General features: G+C 40.2%; 2 protein-coding genes across 4 annotated transcripts in view; both read right to left on the minus strand.

Moving 5' to 3' along the window:
• Positions 1-896: 896 nt before the first annotated feature.
• LOC113010050 (zinc finger protein ZFMSA12A-like) lies at positions 897-8304 on the minus strand. 2 transcript variants are annotated; one of them, XM_026148854.1, is made up of 7 exons: positions 8108-8304; positions 5219-5430; positions 3783-3866; positions 3604-3696; positions 3414-3524; positions 3173-3305; positions 897-2684 (listed from the first exon to the last, which is right to left on the minus strand). In XM_026148854.1, exons 1-7 carry the CDS (start codon positions 8109-8111, stop codon positions 1306-1308), a joined length of 2016 nt encoding a protein of 671 aa, XP_026004639.1. In that variant the 5' UTR covers positions 8112-8304; the 3' UTR covers positions 897-1305. The 2 variants fall into 2 exon arrangements, with proteins under 2 accessions (XP_026004639.1, XP_026004638.1); XM_026148853.1 differs by having other exon boundaries at positions 8102-8304.
• Positions 8305-12037: 3733 nt separating this feature from the next.
• The window catches only part of LOC113010049 (sodium channel protein type 4 subunit alpha B-like), a 50566-nt gene continuing 35399 nt past the window's right edge, over positions 12038-27204 (minus strand). Inside the window, exons 17-28 of one of the 2 annotated variants that reach the window (XM_026148851.1) lie at positions 24785-25195; positions 21973-22090; positions 21705-21859; positions 21306-21479; positions 20926-20952; positions 19541-19663; positions 17831-18103; positions 17502-17555; positions 17284-17421; positions 16935-17039; positions 16486-16756; positions 12038-15468 (exon numbers count right to left, since the gene is read on the minus strand). In XM_026148851.1, the coding sequence (XP_026004636.1) occupies positions 14240-15468; positions 16486-16756; positions 16935-17039; positions 17284-17421; positions 17502-17555; positions 17831-18103; positions 19541-19663; positions 20926-20952; positions 21306-21479; positions 21705-21859; positions 21973-22090; positions 24785-25195 (3078 nt within the window). In that variant the 3' untranslated portion in view covers positions 12038-14239. The remainder of the gene's footprint in view (positions 15469-16485; positions 16757-16934; positions 17040-17283; positions 17422-17501; positions 17556-17830; positions 18104-19540; positions 19664-20925; positions 20953-21305; positions 21480-21704; positions 21860-21972; positions 22091-24784; positions 25196-27204) is intronic. The other variant, XM_026148852.1, reaches the window with a different exon arrangement.

Consider the following 27204-nt stretch of genomic DNA (forward strand, 5'->3'; position numbering starts at 1 on the left):
TGGCTTATCACAGTAACAGCTCTGTAGGGTGGCTCATTTCTTGGGCAAGAAGACCATTCAATTTCACCAGTTATTGACATCCATATTTCTTCACTTGCTGTCTGGTGGGCTTGTTCTGGTCCTGGAGCTGGCAGCAGATGGGGTACTCGTCTTTGTTTGGTTACTAAATGGTGCTCAACCTCATCCTCTTCTTCAAAGTCACTGTCAAACTCTGAATTTTCAGAAATGTGAAATATTCTGAACCCTCTTTGTCAACATCATCATCAGAAGCCCCTCTCTCTTCCAAAATCAATTGGATGGCCCTCGCAGCAGATAATCTTTTGCCATCTTGATCAGTTGTGGTAAAGAACCACAAGTCTTATTTATAGTATTATGCCCCTAATTTGCAGGAGGGACAGGGTATGAGAAAATAAAATTTGGATCCCTCAAGAAAGAGGGTAAAATGTGCAGGAATGTAAGAGCAGACGGTGTTGATAGTTGAATTTTCAACAATGTTGCAACTTTGTGCGGGAGCAGGAGGGGAAGAAAACACTATCAGCAGCACCAGAGAGGAGGAAGACAGAGTGTGGGAACACAGGACCTGCACTTTCTACACTTTTATTAGGCCTGGGTCCAGTGGACCCAAACACCTTGTATGTAATGTAAATGCGTGGGGGGAGGTACAGTATGAGGTCATTGAAAATTAGTTCGGATTTATGTTCTTCACAGAAAATAAGCCAAAGCCAATGAATTTCAGGTTGAAAAAATAATTAATTGTTTAATTTTTCTTTTGAGAAAAACTGAAAACGGGTCTCACAGACCCGAACACCATACAAGGGTTAAATAGAACAGTGACAGTATAAGGTCCTCGTAAGTGGATATCAGGCTGTTGTAGAGCAACAAATAGGACAAATAGGTGGCAATTATCTAGTTTATTCTGTGTTTACAATATTGAACAGTGTCACTGGTAAATAATACTACTCCAGTCAGTGTTACCTCATAGAAGGAAAAATAATAATAATAATACAGGCACTAATAAACGCAGAAGGACACAGTTTTCTTGGATGACTTCAAAATCACATTTTAGGATATCAGAAAACAAATAAAACAAAAACAACACAACAAACAAAACATCTGTATGTCAGGACCAGAAGCTGCACTTGAGAGTGACATTTTAAATGGAGGATAAGGAAGGAGTCTCTAAAAGAAAAGAAGAAAACAAAGTCCAAATCCTATGATGCAGTGCATGAAGTCAGCAACAGTGTGTACAGTGTCACTGCACAAAGACCTCATCAATGGCAAAAGACCATTTGATAGTCAGTAGAATCAGAGGGTCTGAGACTGGACTACACTGTGAGATTTTAAGTGTCTTTTCAGGTGACTGAGGCACGTGTACGTTTTTGCACACAGCTGACAGGCGTAGGGCCGGACTCCTGCATGGTTCATTGTGTGTTTTTTCAGTTCGCTGCCACGTGAAAAGCCTTTCCCGCATTCAGAGCACTCGTAGGGGCGTTCCCCAGTGTGAACACGCATGTGGAGCGTCACTTTGCTCGCCCTGGTGAATCCTCTCCCGCACACAGAGCACTTGTATGGCTTTTCCCCCGTGTGGGTGCGCCTGTGTATCTGCAGCTCTCCGGCAGAAATGAAAGCCTTGCCACAGTCGGAGCACAGGTACGGTTTCTCTCCTGTGTGAATCCTTACGTGTACGTTCAAGTTTCCTGACACGGAGAAACGCTTCTCGCAGTAGGTGCACTGAAAGGGCCTCTCGCCTGTATGACTGCGCATGTGAAGGTTCAGATCATGCTTGCTCTTGAAGGCTTTGCCGCAGCGTGTGCAAATCTGTGTCCTCTGCTGTGTGTGGCGCAGCTGGTGAGCAGTCAAACACGCAGCCGAGCTGAAAAACTTCCCGCACTGCTGGCACTGATTGGACAGCTGAGGAGGATGGATCTTTTGATGTGATCTTAGCTCGCTTATACCCGGGTATACCTCCCCGCACTGTCTGCATGTGAAAATGCGGTTCTGGTTGTGAGTCAGCTTGTGCTTAGCCAGCAGGTACATTTTCTTAAAACTTTTCCCACAGTAAGGACAGTCAAACTTGTGGATGCTATGAACACAATGGTGTCTACATTTTTCCTGCATAGACTGAAAGCTTTTCCCGCATTTGATGCAAATGTACGCTGCTTTTCTGCACTGTGTCCGCCTGTGACTTGATAGATCAGAGCTCCGCCGAAAAGCTTTCCCACACTGAGAGCACTTGTAAGGGTTTTCTCCGGTGTGCAGCCGCTGATGCTCCAGGAGTTCATACTTGTAAATGAAGCACTTCCCACACTGAGTGCATTTCTGTGCAACTCTCTGTCTGAGAGGGCCGATCACAGAGCTGGATACCACATGACTCTCAGCAGATGAAGAGGGAGCTTGGCGAGTTGTTGTAGCTTGGTCACCACACTCCTCCACAACATGTGTGTCAGGAATGCTGTCGGTGTCTTTTCCTCCCGCCTCTTGTTCTGCGCTGTGAGACTCTTCCTCATGTGGCCATCTTGTATCCCACATGTCACCATCTCTGGGCTCTTGAAAGGCAGCTGCTTCAGACACTCTTTGGTTTTTGAAAGTTGGTGCATTTGATTCCACATCTTTGGCGCTGTTGTCTATCAGGGAGACGGGGAGCGACAACGAGGAAAAAAGCCGCTGCTCTGAGGGAGATGGCACTGTTTGAAAGAGGAATTAAGAATTCAAAAAGAAAAGGGTCAATAAAAATAACTGCATCCAATACCAATGCATTTTTATCTTTTTCAATTAACTGAAGGTATTTGGCTATAGAAATCCAAAACACAGCTCCCAATGTCAATCACAGGACCTACAATAGAAATACTGCATCTGACAAATACATAACTCTGATTAAGTGCACATATACACTTAAATTTTATTTATAGAGCCTCAGTTCAGCAACAGCAGTCATTTCAAGGCATCTTATACTGTATGTAGCACACATTATGAACCCATTACAGACTGTCAGGTAAAGAGCCTACAGAGTGAAGAGAATCCTAATGATCAGATCACTCTCTGTGTGCAAGCACTTGGAGATGCTGAGGAGGAAGAACCCTTTTAAACAGGAAAGACCCCCAGCTTAAGCATCATTAGTTTGACTATGGTTGCGGGGGGATGTGAATGAGAAAAGAAAGGCAGACAGACTCACCACTTGAATCTATCTTGGCCATTTCACTATTGCGAGGCCTGGTTCTGAGCAATACTTTGATGTCATCAGCTTCAGTTACACAGTGCATGTACTCCTCTACCTCAGCTGGTGTATCACTGATCCACAAAGCAGCCTTTATCAGATAAATAATATGATTTTAATGCACAGGCCTTAGACTGCTAATCTGTGAAAACGCCCTAAAAATAGTCATTTCTTACAGGTAAAGACTGTGGACCTCTACCTGTTTAAAGTCTGGTACTGGCAGCAGCTCTTCCAGTTTGGAGAAGAAGTCACAGAGAAGCTTTTCCAGTGCTGTGTCAAAGTCGGGCCCATACGCCACAGGAAACACATTCTATCAGGCGAAAAGTTATTATTAAACACCCTCACCTATTTATATTTAGACTAACTGTAAGACAAAAGCAGAGACACACTTTGAGGAAGTGTTCTCTCCCTTCTGAGTCGTCCAGGAGTCTCTGAACAAATGTGACAATGTTGGCTTCAAGAGGGTTACCTTCTGGATAGACCTGCAGAGTTAAATAAACAGTTAAAGTCAAGCAGAGCTTCTGAATCAGCCAATAACCAACATCCAGGAACGTTAAGCACTACACACCTGTCGTGAGCGAGTTTGCAGCAGGCAACCCAAGTGTGTTTTAATGCCTCCGAGATCCTCAGAGTTTAACATTTGCAATATCATCTGGAAGAGACGTTAAGGACAGACAAACAGTGAAAGATCAAATGTAAACAGTGAAATCTACCTGCTGCCTCTTTCTGTTCTACTTACAGAAAGACTTGCCTTTAACTACCTCTTGTTACGAACTTGCATGTTCATGTGTTTGTTTTGTGCAGGTGATGTATCTTTTTATGTTAATTCAGCTGTGCCAGAGCCCTGCTCCGATTGGTGTGTGGATACACTGCCCCGACGTGACTGGTTCCAGCTGGAGGACCCGCCCATTAAAAGAAGGCTGGAGTGTTACGGCGGGAGAGGTCCTCGCGTTTCATGACCCAGCAGTGTACCTGTGGCAGCCGCTGGCTGCAGTGCGGCTTAAAAGTTGTGGAAGTGGAGTGGGTAGGGGTGAGCTGCCGTTTCTTTTGATCACCCGTTTTCTCCTGTTTTGAATTAGTTAAGGAGCTCAGACTCTGTCTTTATTTTTGGACTTTGTTTTAGGAAGGTCAGGGGTGTGGGATTTGTGTAGATTTGTTTTTGTTTATTATTTTGGCCTTGGCTCACCCTGAAGTGTTGACACTCCCGTTTTGTTGTTCCTTTTTTTCCACTTTGTAAATAAATCACATTATAACGAACGGATTTGTTTCCTCTGGCTGCTTGGGTCTTGGTCTTGAGCGAGTGCCTCACTCATGTTACTGCCTGGCCCTAGACATGAGTGAGGGTCGTAACACCTCTGTATCTACAAATGTGACACTAAAGATTTAAGAAAAAGTATTATGTATATTTGTTACTCATATCATCTTCAAGACAAAGTAAAGTTTTGGAGTTTGTGATCATCCATCCAACCATTCGCTTCCGCTTATCCTTTTCAGGGTCGCGGGGGGTGCTGGAGCCTATCCCAGCTGTCATAGGGCGAAAGGAGGGGTACACCCTGGACAGGTCGCCAGTCTGTCGCGGGGCTAACACATAGGGACAGACAAACATTCACCTAGTGGCAATTTGGATTAGCCAATTAACCTATCCCCACAAGCTGCATGTCTTTGGACGGTGGGAGGAAGCCGGAGTACCCGGAGGGAACCCACGCAAACACGGGGAGAACATGCAAACTCCACACAGAAAGACCCCGGCCTGATGGTGGAATTGAACTCAGGACCTTCTTGCTGTGAGGCAACAGTGCTAACCACTGTGCCACCAGTTTGTGATCAATGCAATGCTTTTATTTTGTTGTTAGATTAACAACTGCACGAGCCAACATAATCCTTACAAGTTTGTAAAATGAGAAATTCCACAGTCAGACAAATATGCAAATACCTAAGAAATTTTAACATGATAGAAATGTGACTAATACATGTGGAGACTGAATCCGCAGTATGTTTCCTTACCTTTGCCCTCAACCCCACAGTGAGCAGTGTCACCTGATGGCTTGTTAAGATGTCGGGAATGGCTTCAGATACCAAGGACACAAATTCCTCCACTTTCCCATATTGCTTGACGATTTTCAGATGAACCACCTTCCACATCACAGCCGACATCACCCGCAGTGGTGGAACCAAGAGCCTCAGCGATGATGGAGGCAAGGGCCCCTCTGTACGTGCTAGAACAGTACATTGATCCTTTCAATGAATCTGTAGAGACTCCTACAGCATCAATATTCTTCACACTTTGAACAGTTGGAATGAGAAAACTATTCATAAAAACACAGGTGTCGGTACATAAAAACTCAGTTTTCTTTAGGTTGTTTGTTCTTCTTAAAAGAAGAAAATATGGTGTCAGGTAGAAGTCAATGAAGCCACACGTGACAAAGATTTTAATAGGCTTCCATTAGTTGTGGGGAGAAAAAAAATGAAAACACCAAAGTATCACAATATTTTTGTGTGCCAGTACATACGCTGAGAGTACTATGAACATGTGAGCTAATCTTATGCACCACTATCCTGAGATATTAGCTGAGCAAACTTACATGAAATCGGCTCAACCATTAAAAAAAACATCCAATATTGGACACGTCTAGCTTAAGAAAGCTACCTCCTAATTTAGAGCAAGCTCAGTCCCAAATGTGCAAATAGGATACCATCCTCCATCTCTGCCTGCCTGCTGATTATACTGAATTTTTTCACATTCTGTGAATAATTGCAACTCATGGTGACTAAATGCTTGTTCAGAGCTTTAAGGTGTGGCACACTCATGACAGCATTTGATCGCAAGGCGATTGCACAGTTCTGATAGGACGCAACCTATCTGCAAACAGTTGCAGTCTGATTTGGACTGACAGCAATCTCTCAGAGAGATTATTGGTTTCTAAATAATAAGTGTCAGATTGCCAACATGCTGCTATTAGTCTGAACTAGAGCTGGGCGATATATCGAGTTTTTAAAACATATCGATATATTTTTATACGAGATATAAGATGTGACAATATCCTTTATATCGATTTAGTCTATGTTACGTTATAATTATAGTTGTGGAGCCGCAAGTTTGCCTCTCTTTCGTCCACTTTTGTCTCTACGCAACGTTACTCGGCCTCGCCTCTCTCCTTCACTGAAGACAACTCCCCCTCCTCCCCCATCGCTTCATATGCAGGCAGCGACAAGATGTTAACGGAGATTTGCCGTATCCGAGTTACTGCGCATCGCCCCATGCGTGGGGCTGGACGGCGTCAACGTGTTAACGAGCTAACCGCGCTAACGAGCTAACAGCGCTAACCCTAAAATCCTTTCATTCTCTCAAAAGTTGACAGCGCGCCTTATGTATGAATTCTGGTTGTGCTTGATGGCCGCGAACCGATTTTATGTGGTACACGGCGCTCAGCAATCTGTCACAAATGTTTGAGTACGACTTTGGTAAGCTACGGAGCTGCACCGCTTGATAGATTGTCGGCACATTACGGCTACTGAGGAGCTTCGCGGAGTGATACGTACTGTGCTTCAACGTAATATTACCCTACTGTGTATAAGGACCATAAATGGCACCTGTAAGAGACGTGGTTATGAAGCGGATTTCAAACTCCAGGCTATCAGTCACACAGTAAAACTTGGGAACAGAGCAGCTGTGAAATCTGTCTGTCTTTGTTATTACGCTCAGCGTCTTTTAGTTTACATTTTGACTGCACAATTGTGAGCTCTTTGTTTAGCACAAAAATAACCTTGTTTTCTTTTATTTATGGAGCATTATTATTTAATGAATGCTCATAATTTAATTTTGAGTAATTTTTCATGTACATCTGTGCTGTATGTTAATAAAAGTGCCTGTGTGACATCTGGGACACAGCTTTGACTAAGAACTCTCTTTTTGTTCTTACTTTATGGCTTAAAAAAATATTGAGATATATATCTTATATCTCCATCCAGCTAAAAAATATCGAGATATGAATTTTGGGTCATATCGCCCAGCCCTAGTCTGAACGAGCCTTTGTCAGTGAGCACAACTCAAGGGGACCCGAGTCCACTGGCTGTCCGCTGATTGTATTCTGGTTATATTCCTACAGAGCAGGACGGTTGCTGATCGCAAAGGAAACACTTAAATGTAAATTTCCGTCTATACAGTAAGCAACAGCTGTGATTTCCCCACAATTTATCACAGTTAATAGCTGTATTATCAGAAACTTAATTGCATGGAATTGTTTCAGGTTTTAGTGACAGTATTGGTACACTTGACAATCTTATTGTCATAAAAAAAAAATGAAGTGAAATAAATTTTTCTCATTGGACAAAACAAATAATGACAAAGTTTAACTTTAAGAACATAATTGGCAGTTGAAAAAAAGATGATAAGTGACAATATATGTCATTGCAATACCCAGCATATTGCAAAAATGTCAAAAATCACAATAATATTGTTTTGTAAATTAAGTATCGGTAATACTGTATTGTGGGGTGTCCGGTAAGTCCCACCTCGAGCTTCTAGCTTGTGTTATCTTATTGATGTGTGATATGAATGTGTGCTTAGGATTGGTCCACCCTTTAATTTCTTATCTGTGTATGACACTACTACCTTTCTGTGTAATTAGGATCTCTCTTATGTGTTATCTTTCATGTGAACAAAATAAGACTGAAGGGGCACTGCCGAGCAAAAACAAACCAAAAAACTTTCATCGTCTGTGATTTATCGGCAGGAAATTTACTGAATATTTTTCAAAGTGCAGTATAATTTCTTCGACTTTTTTTTTTTCACAAGCTGTCGAAAATGAGTCAAAGAGAGGAAGTTAACGTTAGCGGAAAAGCTAACGACATCAAGACAAACAAAGACAACCGATAAAGAAAATTAACCTTTACCCATGTTGTTATCCTGAAGAGCTACAGCTGTTCAGCGGACACTGAGGAAGGCTCCCTCATAAAATAATCTTCCCGCTGGGGTAACGCTGACAACAAGCACTCGCTTCAACACACCTCACCGTTTCCAGTAGGCGGACAAACACAGCAGAGTAACTTCCGGACTCTTCTTCGTGGTGCATATGTTGGGTTGACAGCTCTACCGCCCTCTACTGTCTGCTGCAAACAGCTCAATAACAGCAATTACACGCAGTCAGAGACGTCTCTGCCAGTTTATTCAAGCTGTAAATGTAAATGAAAAAAACCCTCTCTGTTATACGTCTTTAGTGGTAGTTTATAGCCTAAATGACAGTAGTATGAAAATGATTAATATCATAACATTTGGATGAACAAAAAAAAATTATAAAGAGGAGGACGAGAAGATAAGCAGAAGCGATCAGAAGGCCATAGTAAATCACCAAACCTTTATCACATGTTCTCTAGTTTTTCATTAATACTGCATGTTGATGGGCCTTGTCTCCTTTCCAAAGTAAATCTGCTCATCCTTCAGACTCATGTGTAGTTGCATGAACCCCCTGGTGGTGGCAGTGAAGGATATGAAACAGTCATGGCTCAGTAAGTATTTATCAGAGGCAGAGGATCCATGGGAGAAGTAATTAGATAGTGCCTCATCAGGCCATCTGGGCAGTATAAACCAACATGACTAAGTAAATACCCTGCAGCACATGTGGTGACTGACAGACGCAGTACCTAAAAAGGCTATTTCCGCTCTTTTCTGTTTTTGTTTTTGTTTTCTTTTGTTTGTTTGTGTTCTTTATGTGTCTCTCAGTCCTTTCAGTAAAGCCAGCCTTGGTTTTTACTTTGCTGTCACCCACAGCCACTCGGTCCAGGACTAAAAAGTTACAACAACATGCAAGCTAGCTATAACTTTGTATTCCAATATCAATAAAACTGGGTGATAAACTACTAAAATACACGTGTTGCAGTGTGGACATCAAGTAAGAAAATCTAACTCACTGTGAACAGATTTCAGGTAAGAGGATCTTTATCAAAAAACCTGACTGATTGAGTCCATAAAGTTTATTTTGTTTAGTTTTTTAAGGTACCCAAAGTCTGTAGGATCATTAAAGAAGGCTTTAAAATCAACTTCACATATAGAACAATTAGATCTATTTTCTTTTAGAAAGAAAGTAATTTAAAAAGAAAATTACCCATATTTAAAGTATTTGAAGCTTAACATGAAAATACCAAAAGCAGTATATAAACAATTTTAATTCCAGAGAAGTTGGAACAGAGATTTAAACTGTTTCATGAAAAATATTAGCTCAATTTCAATTTGAAGGCAGCAACAAGTTTTAAAAACGATGGGATGGGGGCAACAAAAAGGCTGGGAAAATAATTAGTATTACAAATACATCTGCAGTTGGCAGCATGTCAGTAACATGATTGGGTATAAAAAGAGCATCTCACATATAAAGATGGGCAGAGGTTCACCGGTCTGTAAAACACTGTGTTTACAAATGACACATGATACAAATCTGATTGTGTGTCATTTAAAATGAAATTTGCCAAAGTGGTCAGAAAAATCAGAGATTTTAATTCTTTTTGGTCCTTCAGACTAAAGAGGAGAGGGGCCATCCAGCTTATACTCAGTTCAAACGCCTCCATCTCTGATGGTGTAGATGTGATTAGGCAGCTTGCGCATCTGGAAATGCACCGTCAATGCTGAAAGGTGTATACGGGTTTTAGAGCAACCACGCAGACCACATCTTCTTCATTGAAGGCCTTGCATATTTCAGCAAGATGATGCTAAACTGGATACTGCATCTATTATAACAGCATAGCTTTGTAGTAGAAGAGTCCGGTTCTTTACACAAATGAACAACATTTGGAGCATCATGAAACAAATGCTATGACAAAACTGAGGACAAGAGTGGGAAACGTTTCTCTCCCACAAGCCCAGAAGTTGCTCTCTTCAGGTCTCAGATCTTTACAGACTGTTGTTAAAAGAGTGGATGTTACACAGTACTAAACATGGTCCTGTCCAGACTTTTGTTGAGCCTTTCACTTCCAAATAACCTTTTTTTTTTCTTAAAATGGTGTATTTTCTTATGTAAACATTCATATTTTCTGTGCTCTACTGTGAATAAAATATGGGCTTATAAGATTTGGAAATCAATGTATTCTGTTTTACTTACATTTTACTGCACTGTCCCATTTTGGAGGGGGGGGGGGGGGGGGGGATTTGGATTGGATGTAGTTAACCACTGCAAAACTTTAGAAACTTCAGACTTTAGAAGGTCCATGCCAGGACAAAAGTGTCGACCACCTATTTAAGATCTTTTGAAGTGACATAACTTTTCACATAACTTTAAAAAGCTTTAAGCTCATATTCTTCTCAATTTTTTGCTCACAGTGTATCAATTTTTCCAACATAACGTTTTATTTTTAATGTTTTTCTTTCAATTTTTATCACTTTTTTCATTTTTCTTTTCTTTTTTTTTTTTGGCAGAGACAGGCCATAAAAACCACAAAACCAAGAAGTCAGAGATTCATTAAAAACAGCTGAAGTGTAAATGTTTGTACTCCAAGAGTGGAGAACCAAGATTGACCTTAAAGACTGACAATGATGATGATGAGACACAACATGAGTCATGACCTTTTTAAAATTTATTGTTATATATATGTATGTATGAATATACTGGTGCCATATTCATCATATGTCCCTTGTATTAGGTGTTCACATCATATGCAGTCAGTGTTTCTAAAGCATTACGTTGTCGTCGCTTATTTTTTATTTATTTATTCTTACTGTGGCTGTGCATTTTGTAATTACACATAGTGCCTTTTTAATCTTTTAAAAAATATTTTAGTTTCTCTCCGTGATGAAGCTTTAATCTCCGCCACATGTCCCAACGCTTAAAAAAAATCAGATCAATTACCAAGTCACATCCAGTCATGCCACATTTTTTTCCGGCCCTTCACGCATAAAAACCCAAATTCAATTTAAAGCGAGCATCTGTCTGTTACCACGGTCGAAGAGTATAGCGTGTGTATGGCGGACAGGTTAATGCATGTGTGCACGCAAGTGTGTAAGAGTGCGAAAGACAGGAAGAGAGAGAGGAAGACTGTGTGTGTGTTTGTGTGTCTGCGAGTGTGTAATTAAAACAAGTGAACCACCCCCCACCTTTTTTTCTTTTTTTTACACACAGATTATCCCTCCATCCCAGCTGGTCAGAGTTGGATTTGACCACCCGACAACGAGAGAGAGGAAATCTCTTTGGAGCTAAATCCAAATTGGCACCCTTGATTTTTTTTTTTTTTTTTAGCAAACTGAAAATGTTGGCGTGTTTAAACAATGAATTTGACACTAATATCTAAAACATATTAAGTAGAAAAACACACTGACGTCTCGAGGTATGAACACTGTAAAACTGGTTTTGTAGTTAGTTTTTGTGGCTCTTCAAAGTATTGCTAAATTTTTCGCATGTGTTATAAATCTCCCATCACTGTGTGATCACATCACATCACTGACACATGAGTCTGTGTCAGAATGAAAAAACTAAAATAAACTAAAAAAATAACAACAAGTGGAAATGATTAAGATCACTCAGGCTGGTTGTTGAGGGGTTTTTGTGGTCATGTCGCTTTTGTGCTGGCATTATGAACAAATTTAAGCTGCAAAGGGCAATACGAGCACACTCACAAGGACAGCACAGTGATGCAAAGGTTTCTGCACATCTGTTTGGCTTTTTTTTTAAACACATGGACTCTGAGAGAGATTGAGCGAGAGAGAGATTTAATATCGCCCTGACTTGTAATGAGGTCAAATCAGTTAACTGGTTCCTCATGTGAAAATGAAGATGCTGGGATGCTGCTCGGTTCTGAGCGCAGCTTTAACTGTCCACTGTGTGGTCAGTGAAAATCCACAGGTCTGTAAAAGAGCTTTATTATCATTCAGTAAAACAATCGATAAAATGTTTAACCTAAGTGCATTACAGACAACCAGGTCCTCAAGGAAAGTCTTTTATATAAAAATGAAGATATTATATTTTTATAGTTTTAACATATCGTATAATGGCCACTATGAGAGTCACTGAAACGGTCTTTAAATATAAATATATCACAAAAAATATGTAAAAATTAGCTTTACACTCATCATACAGCCTAGAAGCTGTTTACGCGCTTAATTACAAAATGAGCTTTCAGTGCATGCATGCTCTTCAAACCCACATCAGTCAGATCAAATTAAACGGTCTAAAGAGATTCAGAGTGTGCGGACAATAATCAATATCAGGCACATGATTCAGGGATCATCAGTACACACAGCCCTTCTTAGTAACTGACACACAAGTTAAATGTGCAATGCAGTATACATGACAAAATAGCTGTAAAAGGTTTCATTGTAGTATATTTTTTTATAATGAATATGAAATACTGCTTGTTTTCTGTCATCTGAAAATGCATATATCACCTTCATTTAATCAATAATGATATTTTGTTGACAAAAAGTAGTAAAATGAATGTCATTTTATGGGTTTGGCTTGGCTATGTTTTTTCCTGCATTCTGGATGAGCAATTGCTAAAGTTGTAAGCTTTGGTTAAAACTGTAATACGGTAGTATGCATTAACATATTAAAACCTGAATTAGCACTTTAAAAGTGCCACAGTCAATTAAAACTAGAAACTTCAGCCTGCAGGCGAGACTGACTGCCATCAAAACATTTGGACATTTCTATCAAATTTGTATTTGTAGAAAATAACTTATTCAACAAATATATATTTTTAACTTCATGAAACTTTTAGCCAAATCTGTTTTTGATTGTATCGTCAGTTTGTTACTTAGGCGCATTCTTTAATACCTTTCTTTAATAATTTTTAATTTGCTGCATATATCTTGTATTTCTCAGTTTGAGAAACCAATTTCTTTTTTTGTCTGCTGTTCTCTCGGGGGTTTTGCTTGTCCATTTATCATGTAATCAGAGAGAAGCTTTTCACTGCAGGTGACAGTTCTTGGCCTTGAGGAGGGATGTGTTGCTTCAGACACAAATTTTACTTCACGAGGACTCCTGGTTTTAGCAATAAAAATTTATTAGTGTAAACTACTGTTGTAAATTCCTTGAAGTCATGATGTTGTTTCATTGGCATCTGTCATTGGATAGTTTTATTAATCTGCAAGTAAACACTCTCTAATCTAACTCTCTAATTCTGTAATGGCTCAGTCACACTAAAGTAAAAGTAGGATGGCAACCTCCTTGTGATTAGGAAAAATCAGTGATTGCATTTCATTTTTTTTGCTGTTGAAGACAGGTTGTAAGGAGTTGTGGTGGCCAGTTGCTTGCCCAGAGGGTGAAAGATTGTGACTGCACAGTTTGCCTGGTGGGCAGCAACCTGTCTCCAAAAAATTGTGGTTTAATTCAGACGGACTGCAGTCACTTTCAGACAGATTGTCGAAGGTTTGCAAATAAATGATTTATAAAGGCAGACAGACTGCAGCAATGTCGGCATCAGTCACACCCGACTTTTGTGTGAGCGCAACTCATCTGTGAGCAATCTCTTTGCTATGGGGACTTGACTCAAATGTTTGCCAACTGGTTGCAGCAAGTGCAGTGTTTAGTTGTCTTATAAAGTGGTGGATAAACAAATCCATTCAACGGAAGACCTTATTCTAAATCTGATTAATCTGCTTCTAACAACTTGGTGCCAGATATCACAAATGACCTTTGCAAGTCTTCTGGTTTCCTTACTTCAATGACTCAGAGTTGTATTTGCTGCACAGTGAGGACCAATACGATACAAGGGAGCTGGTTTTAATGTTGTGGCTTTGTCTTGATAGGTCTAGGTCGATATTAAAAAAGAGTGCGTGATTATGTCTGATGCCATATTGTGATATTTTTAAGATGACGTTTAACTTCAGAGCTGTCCATGGTATTCTTTTGAACGTTGTGGCATAACTGACATCTTCCATTAAGAAAATAGAGGCCGAGTTACCTAAAAACACTGCATATTCCCTCCATATCTGTTAAAATATAAAAGCTTTTTTTTTCTCTTAGACCGTGAGTAATTTCAATGCATATTCTCTGCTGTAAACAAAACAGACAAAAACAATACAATCACCCTCCGTTCAACTGACTCTCAAAGAAAAGTTTCCTCATAGTTTTCCCCAGGCTCCCTGAGTTCAGAGTCTCTGGATACTGATCGGGTCACCTCAGAGAGGCTCAGAGAGGCTGCCCTGGTCACACTATCATAAGATGGTGGGGAGGATGTTACAGTGTCGTCTGCTGTCTCTGCAGCCCCCACAGGCCCATAATGCTGGATCATGGTGGCTATCAGACCCTCCGTTTCTGGAGCATTCTCCACATCCACAACTGTCTCGTAGTTTATCTGTCTGTAGAGGTAGGACGCCTGCTTCATCTGCCGGCGCACAAGATGCCTCCTGTAACACCTCTGGATGACGATCGCAGACACCTCCTCGAGTTTGCGCCGCAGTGTGGAGGTGATGGGCTCGTGGGAAACTTTGGACGGGTTGGTCATCATGAACTTCTCCTCCATTTGCTGTTTCAGGGCATCCATTTCCCCCGACTCTCCCAGTACGCGCTTTGTGAAGGCAAACAAAATATCCAGGCAGTGGATTCTGTCCCCACTGACCATAGGGAGGTCCATGGAGATCAGGTGGATTTTGTTGGGCTTTGGGATACGCAACGGTTCCGACAGAGTGTCAGCAAAGTTCGACAGCATGGAGAACTCAATGAACTGCGTGGCCTCTGAGTCAAACTTCTCCCAAACCTCGTAAAACATTTCAAAGTCATCCTCGCTCAGGGGCTCTGTGCTCTCCTCTGTGGCAACACTGAAGTTCTCCAGAATGATAGCTATATACATATTTACCACAATGAGGAAAGAAATGATAATGTAACTGACAAAGAAAGCTATGCCCACCGAGGGGTTGCCGCAGTTTCCTCGGGTGTTGGTGCCTGTGTTGATGAAGTTGAGGTCACACTCATCTGGGGGGCTGGACATTATAGGGCTGAGCAGGTTGTCCCAGCCTGCCGAGGTGCTGATCTGGAAAAGGCAGATCATACTATTCCCAAAGGTCTCGAAGTTAAACATATCATCGATTCCATCTTGTTTCTTCACATAGGCAAAGTTTGCCATGCCAAAGATTGCATAGATGAACATGACAAGGAAAAGTAGGAGACCAATGTTGAACAGTGCTGGCATGGACATCATTAAGGCAAACAGTAAAGTCCTTATTCCTTTGGCTGCACGTATAAGTCGGAGTACACGTCCTATCCTTGCCAGTCTGATGACTCGAAACAGGGTCGGCGATACAAAGTATTTCTCAATAATGTCAGCAAGAACAATCCCTGAAATGAGAGCAGACAGGAAGTGATTTGTCTCATTGCACAATGACACACTCAAATTAACCTGCAGCACTGTAATTCATATACTGTTCAAAAAGCCCTTTTTAATCAGAGTATAACATCAAGTAAATTAAACTTGTGGGATATTGATGTGGTCAGCTGTAATTGCAGCAAAAGGTGGTTCTACAAAGTATTTACTCAGGGGACTGAATAATTACGCACACCCCACTTTGCAGTTATTTATTTGTAAAAAATGTTTGGAATCATGTATGATTTTCGTTCCACTTCTCACGTGTACACCACTTTGTGTTGGTCTTTCATGTGGAATTTCAATAAAATTAATTCATGTTTGTGGCTGTAATGTGACAAAATGTGGAAAAGTTCAAGGGGGCCAAATACTTTTGCAAGCCACTGTATTATGCTAACCATAGCTCTGTGCCTAGCCACCGCGCAGCACATCATTATATACCAGCTAGTCCAACTTCAGTAACCCTACAAACGTCACTGCTGTTTAGTTTTCCATCTTCATTTATTTTGGAAGTGATAGCAGAGCTGTACATTTTAATTTTTTCAGAAATCCCTCAGTCACAACATGCTATATCATGTTTAGGTAGAAACTAGCAAGCTAACTCCCTGCTAACTTCTAACTCATTTCATAAATTCTGTTTTCATGGATGCCTGGATGTTAAACTCAATTGTTACTCCTGGTAGAACAGCCACACAGATCATTTTATTAAAGATGAAAGAATTTAGACAGTGTTTAACTTTCAGCGATGTTAAAGTGACTGTGGGACCTGAAGCAAAGTTTGGACCCGGAAATGACTAATGAGGTCAGACTTAAAGACTGGGTTGCTTAGATGTTGAAATAACAACAGGACAACAATGAGACAACCCCCAAAACAGGTATGTTTTTACAGGTGGACACTCACAATTTTCCCTCCTCATCTTTTCTGACTGGTTTTTTCACTAGCTTGGCATTTACAAAAATTGTAAACAAAAAGATTTTTTTTTACTTCTTACCGACAATAGAGAGAATTATCACCACGAAATCAAAAATGTTCCATGCAACGGTGAAGAAATAACAACGGAGGGCAAAGATCTTGATCAGGCATTCGGTGGTGAAGATCACAATAAAAACCAGGTTGATCTTGTTGAGGATGGACTCCATTCGCTCTGACTGCTCATCGGTTTCCACCATCATGGTCACCATGTTGACAATGATGAGCATCATGATCATAATGTCGAAGGCTTGCTTAGACACCAGATCAAAGAAGAAGGCTTGGATAATGTTCTAGGATCGGGAAAGAACAAGCAAGAATACAATTTAATTTATATAATCCTTAACAAGGTTTGCAAGGTTAATGATATCACTTCAAAAAAATACAAAATATTTTAAACAATATATAAAGTGTACAGGTAAAAATCTGTATCTTAAAAATGTGCTACATTTGCAATTTATATAGCTTTACCGTGGGTCTGGGTATTGGCTTTTGAGGTTTTTTAGTTCCTAACTTCTTCATAGCATTGTAGTACTTCTTCTGCTCTTCAGTCATGAAGATATCTTGTCCTCCTAAGTGGAAAAGAAAAATATCTCACGTTACTTTCTTTCCTAAAACAATGACAGGAGTTGTTTTCTTTTAAATGTTCAATCTGGGGGAATTAAAACCAAAAATCCTGCCACCTTATTCTTACTATAGAAAATTTTCCTTTGTACTTTTATTGGACTATTCATGCATTTATTTCTGCAGCTTCAAATAATAAGAACTGCACGCAAATATCAAGTGATCCCAGCCTGAAATCAGCGTTTTTAATACTCATCTTTCTTTTCTGCTGATTGAAATTGTCAATGATGACACCGATGAAGAGATTGAGGGTGAAGAAGGAGCCAAATATGATGAAGACTACAAAGTAGAGGTACATGTAGAGGTTGATTTCTTTTATCGGTTGTTCCTCCACCTAAAAACAAATGGGTTCATTAGTCAGTTAGTTAGTTAGAATTTTCATGGTATAGGTGTGGAAGAAAATAATATACTTACTCCTCTTGAATCAACAGCTGCATACATTATTTCCATCCATCCTTTAAATGTAGCCTGTAAATAAGAGAATATAGTACGATGTCATAGTCCAGGCGCTGCATTGTAATGTTATAGTAACAGCTGATTTCATTTTTAGAAAGAAAACAACAGTGAAATGTCTTTTATGATCTGCTGTAAATATTGCAACATGAGAGAGACTGATTTAAGTGTCTGGACAGAACAGGAGAGGAACAAAACAACAACATGAATAGTGAACAAGTTCTCAAGGTGTTTATTAGCAAAAACAGGCTGGCATCATGTTTGACAGGTTAAAAATAAAATCAACTTACCACTTGCAAAAGAGAAAGGTAGCCAAGCCCCACATTGTCAAAGTTGACCTTGACTTTTGTCCAGTAGAACTGGGTGTCATTCATGGTGAGGCAGTCTGACTTGTTGTTGACCAAAGAGACACTGTGGATGAACCCCGTTCTGTTCACGCACTTTCCAAATTTGCCGGCGAACAGATTGACTCCCATGATGCTGAAGATCAGCCAGAAGATGAGACACACGAGCAGCACATTCATAATGGAGGGAATAGCTCCTATGAGGGCGTTCACCACGACCTGATGAGCAAACAAGAAATCAGGTCAGTCCCAGAGAAATAAAGTATATTCTATTGTTGTAAGCAGCTTATCTTTGTGATCTCTGTAGTGCACACTAGTCTGGTAATCTTGTTTTCTACATATGCTATGATGTGATAGTTGAAGTTTAGTTTCCCAATTCTAACTTGAAGCCAACAGGACAATTTTTCACAGTGATTTACGTTATGACAATCCCTTGTATGATAATACATGTGCTGTATGTGCTGTGTGTTGATAATCAATTTCACTCTAAATCACATGTATGATTTTTGAAAGTACAGGAAAAGTCAGTGGGATACATAACAATGTGGCGATACTGTCATACAAATTCAGGGTATATGGACAGACACACACGTTTATACACATGGCCACTTTATGAGCTACACCTTGCTAGTATTAGTGTGAGACCCCCTTTGTTTTCAGAGCCCAAATCAAAATCACTCAAATCATCTCCCCCCACATTCTGGTGCTTGCTTTGAACCTAAGCTGGCCCTTTTACCATGGCTCCATACCTAAATGAATTGGGTTGCTTCCATGTGATTAGGTGTTAGTAAGCAGGTAAAAAGATGTACCTAATAAAATGGCAGTTAAATAAACGGAGTGGCTGTAGCTCAGTAGAGCAGGTCATCTACAGATCGGAAGGTTGGTGGTTCGATTCCTGGCTTCCCCTAGTCTGCATGCCAAATATCCTTGAGCAAGATACTAACCCCAAACCATTGGAGTATGAGTGTGTGTGAATGTTACTTAGAAAGCACCTAGAAAAATGTGCTTGTGCGAATGGGTGTGAATGGGTGAATGCACAAGTTGTGTAAAGCGCTTTGAGTGCTCAGAAGAGTAGAAAAGCGCTATATAAGAACCAGACCATTTGCCATTTAAACTGTTTGCGAAAACTGCATTAAATCACAATCACTAAAATAAAAGTATAACAGCTAACAGCTACTGTTATAAAAGTATAACAGTACTGTAAAGTTTACATTTAGTATGGCTCGGTTCAGCATGTACCCTATAAAACACATATACTGCTGGAAAATCTAGTTGTCAGAACTTTAGAGTAATTTACATTTTTTTACAATAAGATTGGGAACTATACATGTTTGCACAAAGTTTAGGGCTAATCTAGCAAGAAGCTAAAGAACTGCTGTCTTTTGTTGGATAACTAAAGACTTTACATGTAACAAATCCCTGAAATACTACAACACATCCACAGTGACATCAGTTCCAAAGTTTTATCCACTCAGCAGCTGTTGAGACATTTCTACCTTGTAGAAAACTACTAATCAATTAAGCTGTTGTGGTAGTCCCAGTGCTAAAGTTGCTTTATAACTAAGGGTTTATTCATAAGTGAAAGAATATTAATGAGATTAATCAGGATGTTAGTAGCCAACAGTGACAGCAAAGGACAGAAAACATATTTCTCACCCTCATGCCCTCAAATCTGGACAGAGCTCTGAGAGGTCTCAAAGCACGGAGGGTCCTCAGGGACTTGATGGCAGTAAAGTCAGAATATCCCAGTGAATTTGCTACCAGGCTTATCAAGGACACCTATGTGGAGTACAGAAAGGTGTATGAACTCTGAGAATCATAAAACAGACATCTGTGCTTAAACCTTTGAGAGGAAACAGCGAAAAGTACTGAAAAAAACAATATCAACTGGTCTTATCAGCACATTTGCCAAGAAAGTGAGTATATTTTTAGCGACTCTTATAAAGAATCAAAAAAACGGAGGAGAGTCGTAAGAGACACGTCAGAAACATTTAAAGAGCCATAGTCACATTTTTTGTGTGTATTTTGGGACATTCCACAGTTAGGAACACAAATATTGTATTTTTGAGGTTTAGATTTGATTTGGTTTTTGAATCATCGTTTCAGCAAATTTAGACTTCCACTCTATTCTACATCCAAAAGAGACAAAACAAAATGGTATTCCGCTGTTGAATGACCCTTGGATGACAGCTATGGATGAAAATGGCATGAAAGATATGTGAGAAAGTCGAGTCATGAAGGATGATGAAAAAACACAGACAAGTATGCACATATGGTAAAAACAGTATCCATGCATGCATACTCAGCTATATATGCATATAAATATGTATATATATCAAATAGAGTGAGTTTTATAAAGAAGTTTAATCTGTCTTTGCCAAATTTGTTTCCCATTTTGTTCCAAATTGATCCAATAAGTTCATTCAAAACAATTTAGGGCTAATAAGGTCCCAATGATCTGTATTTCTTTATAAAAGTCCTTTTAAAGATGCGTTTGGCCAATATATCTAAAGAAGATACTCAAAATCAATTTCAGGACTACAGAAGTCTTTGGCTCCATCACAATACAGACAAAAAAAAAATACAAAAATAAAGCAAAAGTAGGAAAGAAAAGTTTGCTAGGACTTCCTTTAAACATAAAAAACAGAGAACGCTCGGTACCTGAGTTACACCAAACAGGTCACACATGAATTCAGCTGGTGCAGTTCAAAAAGAAGACTTTACGTTCCACAGTAAACCAGATCTTCTGTAGATAAGCCTCAGATCACATGAAACTGCGTTTGGTTTTGATATAAAAGCCAAGGTCCTGTACCCAAGCGGTTCAAACGATGATTGCTGAGAGCGGTTTTTTAAATTATTCTTATTTTAAATCTCATTTTATATGAAAAGCATTTGTTTGGAAACAAGACGGTGGCTTTTGATATCGCAACAAAAAGCGCTTACGAGTGAAGAAACACAGAAGCATTTGTGATGCGGATGCAAGTTTCCAGTCCCAGACTCCATACTCCATACTCACCTGGGACCTGCTAACTACAACTTACCCTAACAATAGAGCGGTCTGTGGCAATCTGTGTAACAGCAGGTGAAATCAGAGGAAGTCAAGGGCTGCATGCCTCGGGCACTTTGAGTGACTAAACACTTACAGAACCGCATCCAGTTCCCCACAAATGTGTGGCAAAATCCTGACATGAGAGCAGCTGCAAAAATCTACAACGTATCTACTGTTTCAGTGTGAATTAGCACTTAGTTCTGCAGCGAACAGGTTCAGGTATTGAAAATGTTGTCTAGAGCTAATTCACGTGCTCTCCTGTGAAAAATCTGGCATCATTAGAGCTATAAATCCCACAAGTACGGCATACATTCAGCTACATCCTTTCACGTCATATGATTTGAAAACCAAAGCAGCAAAGCGTTAACTTACATCCACAATCAGAAAGTCGAGCCAGCACCAGTAGTTTGTAAAATACGTCTTGAAGCCGTATGCAATCCACTTGAGGAACATCTCCAGGACGAAGATGTAGGAGAAGACTTTGTCAGCGTACTCCAGCATCACCTTTATGACTTTTCTCTTTTCAATGTAAATGTCTTCAAATGCCTGCAGTATAAGAAAACGCAGCATTACATTTCCATTGCTCAGCATAAGAAAACCATCTGTGAGAAGTTTTTTTCTTTAAAACTACACAAAAGGCGCAATTTGGACATCAGCCAGCTCAACATCTCATCAAATCTACTGCTGATACTGTTGGTCAATCCAGAGATTAATAATTAATATTGGTATTGGATCAATACTAATCTTTCTAATTAGATCTAGGACCCTTACCAGAGCCCCACTGCTGAGCAGGATCATGAAGATGATGAATGTCTCAAACCAGCTGTGCTCCACAATCTGGTAGCAGGTCTTCCTCAGCCTCCACCAGGCCTGTCCTAGTCCATGGCTGGTGTTGATGTTACAGCACTGGCAGTGTCTCATGCAGACTGATGACCGTGTCAAAAAACAAACCGGCATTTATCACAGCATGAAGGAAAAAAATAAACATTTTAAATGAATGCACGTTAGCAGATTTAGTGAGGTTGCTACTTTCGCTCACATTCAGGAAAGCATTCATCAGGCTCCATACTGTCTTCATCCAGCACTGACAAGTTATCCTCTTCCTCTCCGGGCTTCCTTAGATCCACTGTGCTGCCCTCTGACAGGCTGATCTTCTCCTACAAAATAAAGTCTGAGTGTTTACAATCACGTGCCCTCGTATGGAAACAGCCCTCAGCTCTTTGACATCTGCATGTGTAAATACAGAATATGAATCTATATTAAACTAGCAAACAGTGATTTGTTCTGGTTGTGTTCCCCAGCCTGTTGTGATACTGCTGATGCTGTTGTCATACATTCATGTCACACATTAAGAGTTTTTTTTTTAAAGAAAAAGAAGTTGCAGCACATTTTCCTGCTCCACATGAGCCTGCGTGCATTCATCCCATCAGAGCCGGCGCACCTTGATGGACTTTCAATCTCCTGTGAGGCTTACTGCAATTTTGATGAGATTTTCACGTGTTGTAACAACAACATATTTCATATGATTTACAGGACAGAGGTGCAGCTTCAATCTCGTAAAATGATACGAAATTTAATCCAGCATTAAAGGGCGTGCACGGGATCTGGAAACCAAATTACCAGCATTGCTCATCTTAGAGTTTAAAGACAGTGAGAAACATAATGGACTGATGGCACATCAGAAAGTAGTAATTGATCCCATTTAAGCAAAGGAGATTTATTTACACTCTAGAGAAGACTCAAATACTTAACTATAGGATTTCTTTTTAACAATATTCTTACATATAATATGTTTATCACTTTTGTGTGTGTTTAAAGCTCTGCATATGCAGAGCAGCTGCAGATGCCCAGTTAAGCTGATGGACGATTGGAGGTCCCCCCCGCCCCCATTTTTCATGATGCCTAGTTCTAGTGTGGTGTGCAGCAGCGCATGGGAGGGAAAGAGGAAGAGAGAGCACCAGACTGCAGGCTGCCCAGCTCAGCTGTGTCAGTTTAATCTGCTCTACAGCGCCTGGCTCCACATCTGGCCTGCTCCTGTTTTTCTGCCAGACAGGACAGGAACGACACATCCTCCGCCTCAACAAACGCCCGATCTGCAGGACAGTCTGACTCTAAAGCTTTCGAATGAACACAGTCAAATCCAAATCTATACAAAAACTGAGGAGTGCTATTGCACTCTCACTGTTGCGTTTTCATGCAAATTAAAGTCCAGTGTTGGTGTGTAAGTTAGCTGTCTAATGCCGGGCAAATAATACTAATGCACCTACGGATCAGGGGTGAGCTTTTCAAGCTGCGATGCCTGACCCGTCGAATGCTCGGTGTGCTTCCCTAAGATTCCCTAAGAGGCTTTCAGAAGTGTGCTAAAGACATATCTGTTTAGGCAGGCATTTCAGCGATGCACCGTCTGCTGTATACGTCCTGCGTTTCTAACACTGAAGTCTTGAACTGCTTTAATCCCAGATTCTTTTGTTCAGTTGTTCATGTTTTTATCATTTTGATTTCTATAAACGTGTTCTGCTTTCAATTGCAATTTTCTTTACTTTATATTTCAATGATTTCAATGATGTGTTCTTCCAATGTTTGTACTCTTAATAATCATATAATCTTACAGTACTCGCTAATGGGTGTAAAGAGTGCTGTGGACAAAAGTACAGGGAGACCTAAACATCAAACCTACAGGAGTTGCTCAGCCATCCAAACACATGAAGCTGCACACAGTTTTTGTGCTGATGGTAATGCCAGAAGAGGTTTTGAGTCAGAAGAGCATTGGTGACCTTTACTCACTATGCACCTTACCACTTGGCAACCTGATACTGTAACTTTAAGTGGGCTGTAACTCCATGGGTCATTGCTGTGGCTCCTAAAAGCTTTCCCTTTGTAATAATAGCACTTACAGTGGATCGTGGAATATCTAGAAGGGAAGAGATATCGAATGCTGACTTCTTGCTACAGTGACATCCTGTGACAGCGCCACCTTCAAATTCTGTGAGCACTTTGGAACGAGCCATTCTTTCACAAATGTTTGTAAAGGCTGACTGTGTGGCTAGGACGCTGATTTTCTACACGTGTCTCAATGGGACTGAAAATCTAAATTCAAAGGATAAGATGTGTGGCTTAAATAGTAATGGCCTCATTTTCCTGTTAGTTAGGGATAATCAACCCCTTTAACATGTGTGTACTAAATATAGCTTTAAGCATAGCTCGGCACACATTCAACCACATCTCATTAACATGTGTGTGGGTGTGCGGGACTCTATGACAGACTGATTCCATAGCATCATCATCATCATCAGAATTAGAAAACACAGATGTTACTAATAATATTTAGGCTACCAGCACAAAACATATATGCTTAAACATACACACATATGTTAAACAGTATAAGCTCTGTTTTAGCCACAGCTAGTTTGGAAAGTGTGCAGCCCTTCTGTGTCCAGTCATTAAACATGATAAACTAATCCCACCATTTTGATATCATGTTCATTCTCATACAGACCCTTTGTAAAAATTAAAAGCTTCTGAAAAATCTTTGAAAAAACTTCAATTATTCCAGCACATCTCAATTTAATAGGTAGATCAGACAATAATTTCAAAATCATAATTTGTTGTCAACGTGGACTTCTTGAGTTTATCTCAGCATATACAAACAGCAAAAAACCAAGTAATTACTCATTTATATAATAAGAAACACAAGCCAAACAAACAAGTTGAGTGTTTCAAATGACAAGATGAGATTTCATTCTTAGCGAAAAGTATGCCGATAAAATCACATTCTCTAAAGTATGTAAGTTCAGAGAGCATTAAAGCCTGAAGTTAAGCCCCAAACATGATTCTGGGCACGACATACTTACCAGTTTGTTTTCTTCATCCTCTGATGACTCTGAGATCTCCTCCTCCTCCAAAAACTCCACATCTGACTCCCCAGGCGCGATAGGAACAATGACAGTCAGGTTTGGGTTGGTCATGTAGCTGTCCTCCTCTGGTACGATGTACTTCTCTCCATAACGTCCAAAAATCCCCCCATTGCTCTCCATGTGATTTCCGACCGGCTTGAGGGCCTGACTGGTTTCCTTGGCTTTGTGTTTTCGACGCTTCAAGCTCCTGTTGCAGAGGTTGATGACGCTTGTGACAATCCAGGAAAAGCCGGAATGGATGCGAGCGATGGCAATCTGAATGTTATTCAAGTCCCCGTCTTCGTCTGGAGCAGAGAGATTGTCTGAGCTGAAGGAGCTCAGCAGCAGGGCCAGAAAGAGATTCAGCACCTGTTGTTGACATACCAAAAAATGTATGTTTACTTACATCTGAATGGATGAAACTATTAAACTTGCTTATAGCTATTTAGCCGTAACCACTTAAACCCTTAGCCCCTTTCTCTCTTTCTTTTTTGCATCTACAAATAAGAAACACATTTCAACCAAATTTGCTTATGCACAGAAATGCTACATCCCATTTCCACACAGCCTCTTTATTCAATATGCCACACTCCACAATAATAGGTGGTGGTGGGTAGTGTGTTAATATGGCCTGCAGCAGAGATCCTTGGTGTGAAAAGGGTTAACAAAGCAGGACATTGTATAGCCATATTATGCTTGTATCACCATCTGATGCGCAAAGCTCTGAATTGTTTAGTATGTATGTATGCTTTATCATTTGACATAATGCCGGACATGATGTCCCATATATTTTGTCAACATTGGCAAATCCCGCAAAGTTCTGCAACAATGATACGCTCAGGTACATATGGCTGATGTTTCAGGCCTCCTGAAGTCAAGGTTCAAAGCATCCAACTCCTAAGTAATCTGTCTGCTAGCTTAGAGAGCAGCAGCACGGGGCATAACACTGCACATATGTGTGTGTGTCTGTGTGTGCATTCCCTTCATGGGTGATGTGCACAGTTGGCAAGGATCATCTTTAGCCACTGAGCTACTCAGAGATGGGGAGCATGAGCAGATGATTAGTGATGAATGCCCTCCGACCTTCTCACCCCTAAGCATCCTGGATAATCCCACAGATAAACTGCTTTCCCACGATTCATGTGCACAGAGAGGTTCCTGTCCATTAAATTCCATAGGGAGCGCTGTTGTGATCTGATCTTTAGGCTAACAAGGCAATACAGTCAATGAAAGTGTCTCTATCCACTAATAGCATCTATGTGATACTTGAGAAACTGCTATGTACACCTAGAAATATCTAGTACCATTCTTTTGACTGGGTTTGAATTATGCAAATCTCTTGCTAATTTTTTGTCAAAAGAATTTAAACTTATCCTAACTACAAAAGTCGAGGGGAGCAAGTGAACAAGTAAATAAAACTAGATTTTTACTGGGTTAAAATAGTGCTATACTAAAATACAACTATTTCTGCATGTATTTCTATTACCAGGATCACCACTGGAACGACACCACATTCAAAGCAAAACAACGTTGACTATAAACAAATCCTGCAAATTCAGCGCGCTTTTGTATTCTTTAATATCAGCTCACAGGAAACGGCTGGCCATATGGGAGGAGCAGTGAATGTGGGTGGGCGTATACAATTAAAACTGAATTAACTGCTGTTTTTTTTAACAGCTGCATGTGTTGGCTTGCAAAATGAGTAAAAATCAAAACTTGGTGTTAAACGGGGTGAACGCTCTGCGGTGTTTGTGCAACACTTGGGTCCCCATTTCACCCGTAAGGCTTAGCTCATTAGTGGTGGATAAAAGGGCAGTAAAGCTGCTCCAGCACTGAGTTTGTCTCTTGTCGCTTCAGTTTGCACGGCAACATGTGTAGATAATACACATATGATGCAGCACAAATAACAGAGGGTTTTTAAGTTGAGGTGATGTGTAAAAATGCAAGTGAAAATAGAACGAAATGATCTGCACATCTCATAAATCTATAATCTATTAAATTTGGTAGAAACTCTGCTAAATCTAATCTGAAGCAAGACCATGACACTTTCATTTAATACAGCATGCTGAAGAGTTGCTCATTTACAGATATACAAACTAATACAGCTTGCAAATTTTAACATAATTAACTTGAAGGATGGTCCATTCACATAATACACAATCAGCAGTCCTCTCTTGTGCCACGTAATCCCAGATTACTTGTGACATCACCAAGTGGATTTGGTAGCATTGAAACGCTACTGCATCGCTCTTAGTCATCAAATACTGTTTAAAGGATAACTTTGCCTGTCACAACTTTGCCTGAACATCAAAAGCACTTCTTCTGTTAAAGACAAATGATACACTCATACCCTCCACATATCCTCCATTTTTTTAAAT

This window comes from Astatotilapia calliptera, chromosome 18 (assembly GCF_900246225.1).
Source record: "Astatotilapia calliptera chromosome 18, fAstCal1.2, whole genome shotgun sequence".
Classification (NCBI taxonomy): Eukaryota; Metazoa; Chordata; class Actinopteri; order Cichliformes; family Cichlidae; genus Astatotilapia; species Astatotilapia calliptera.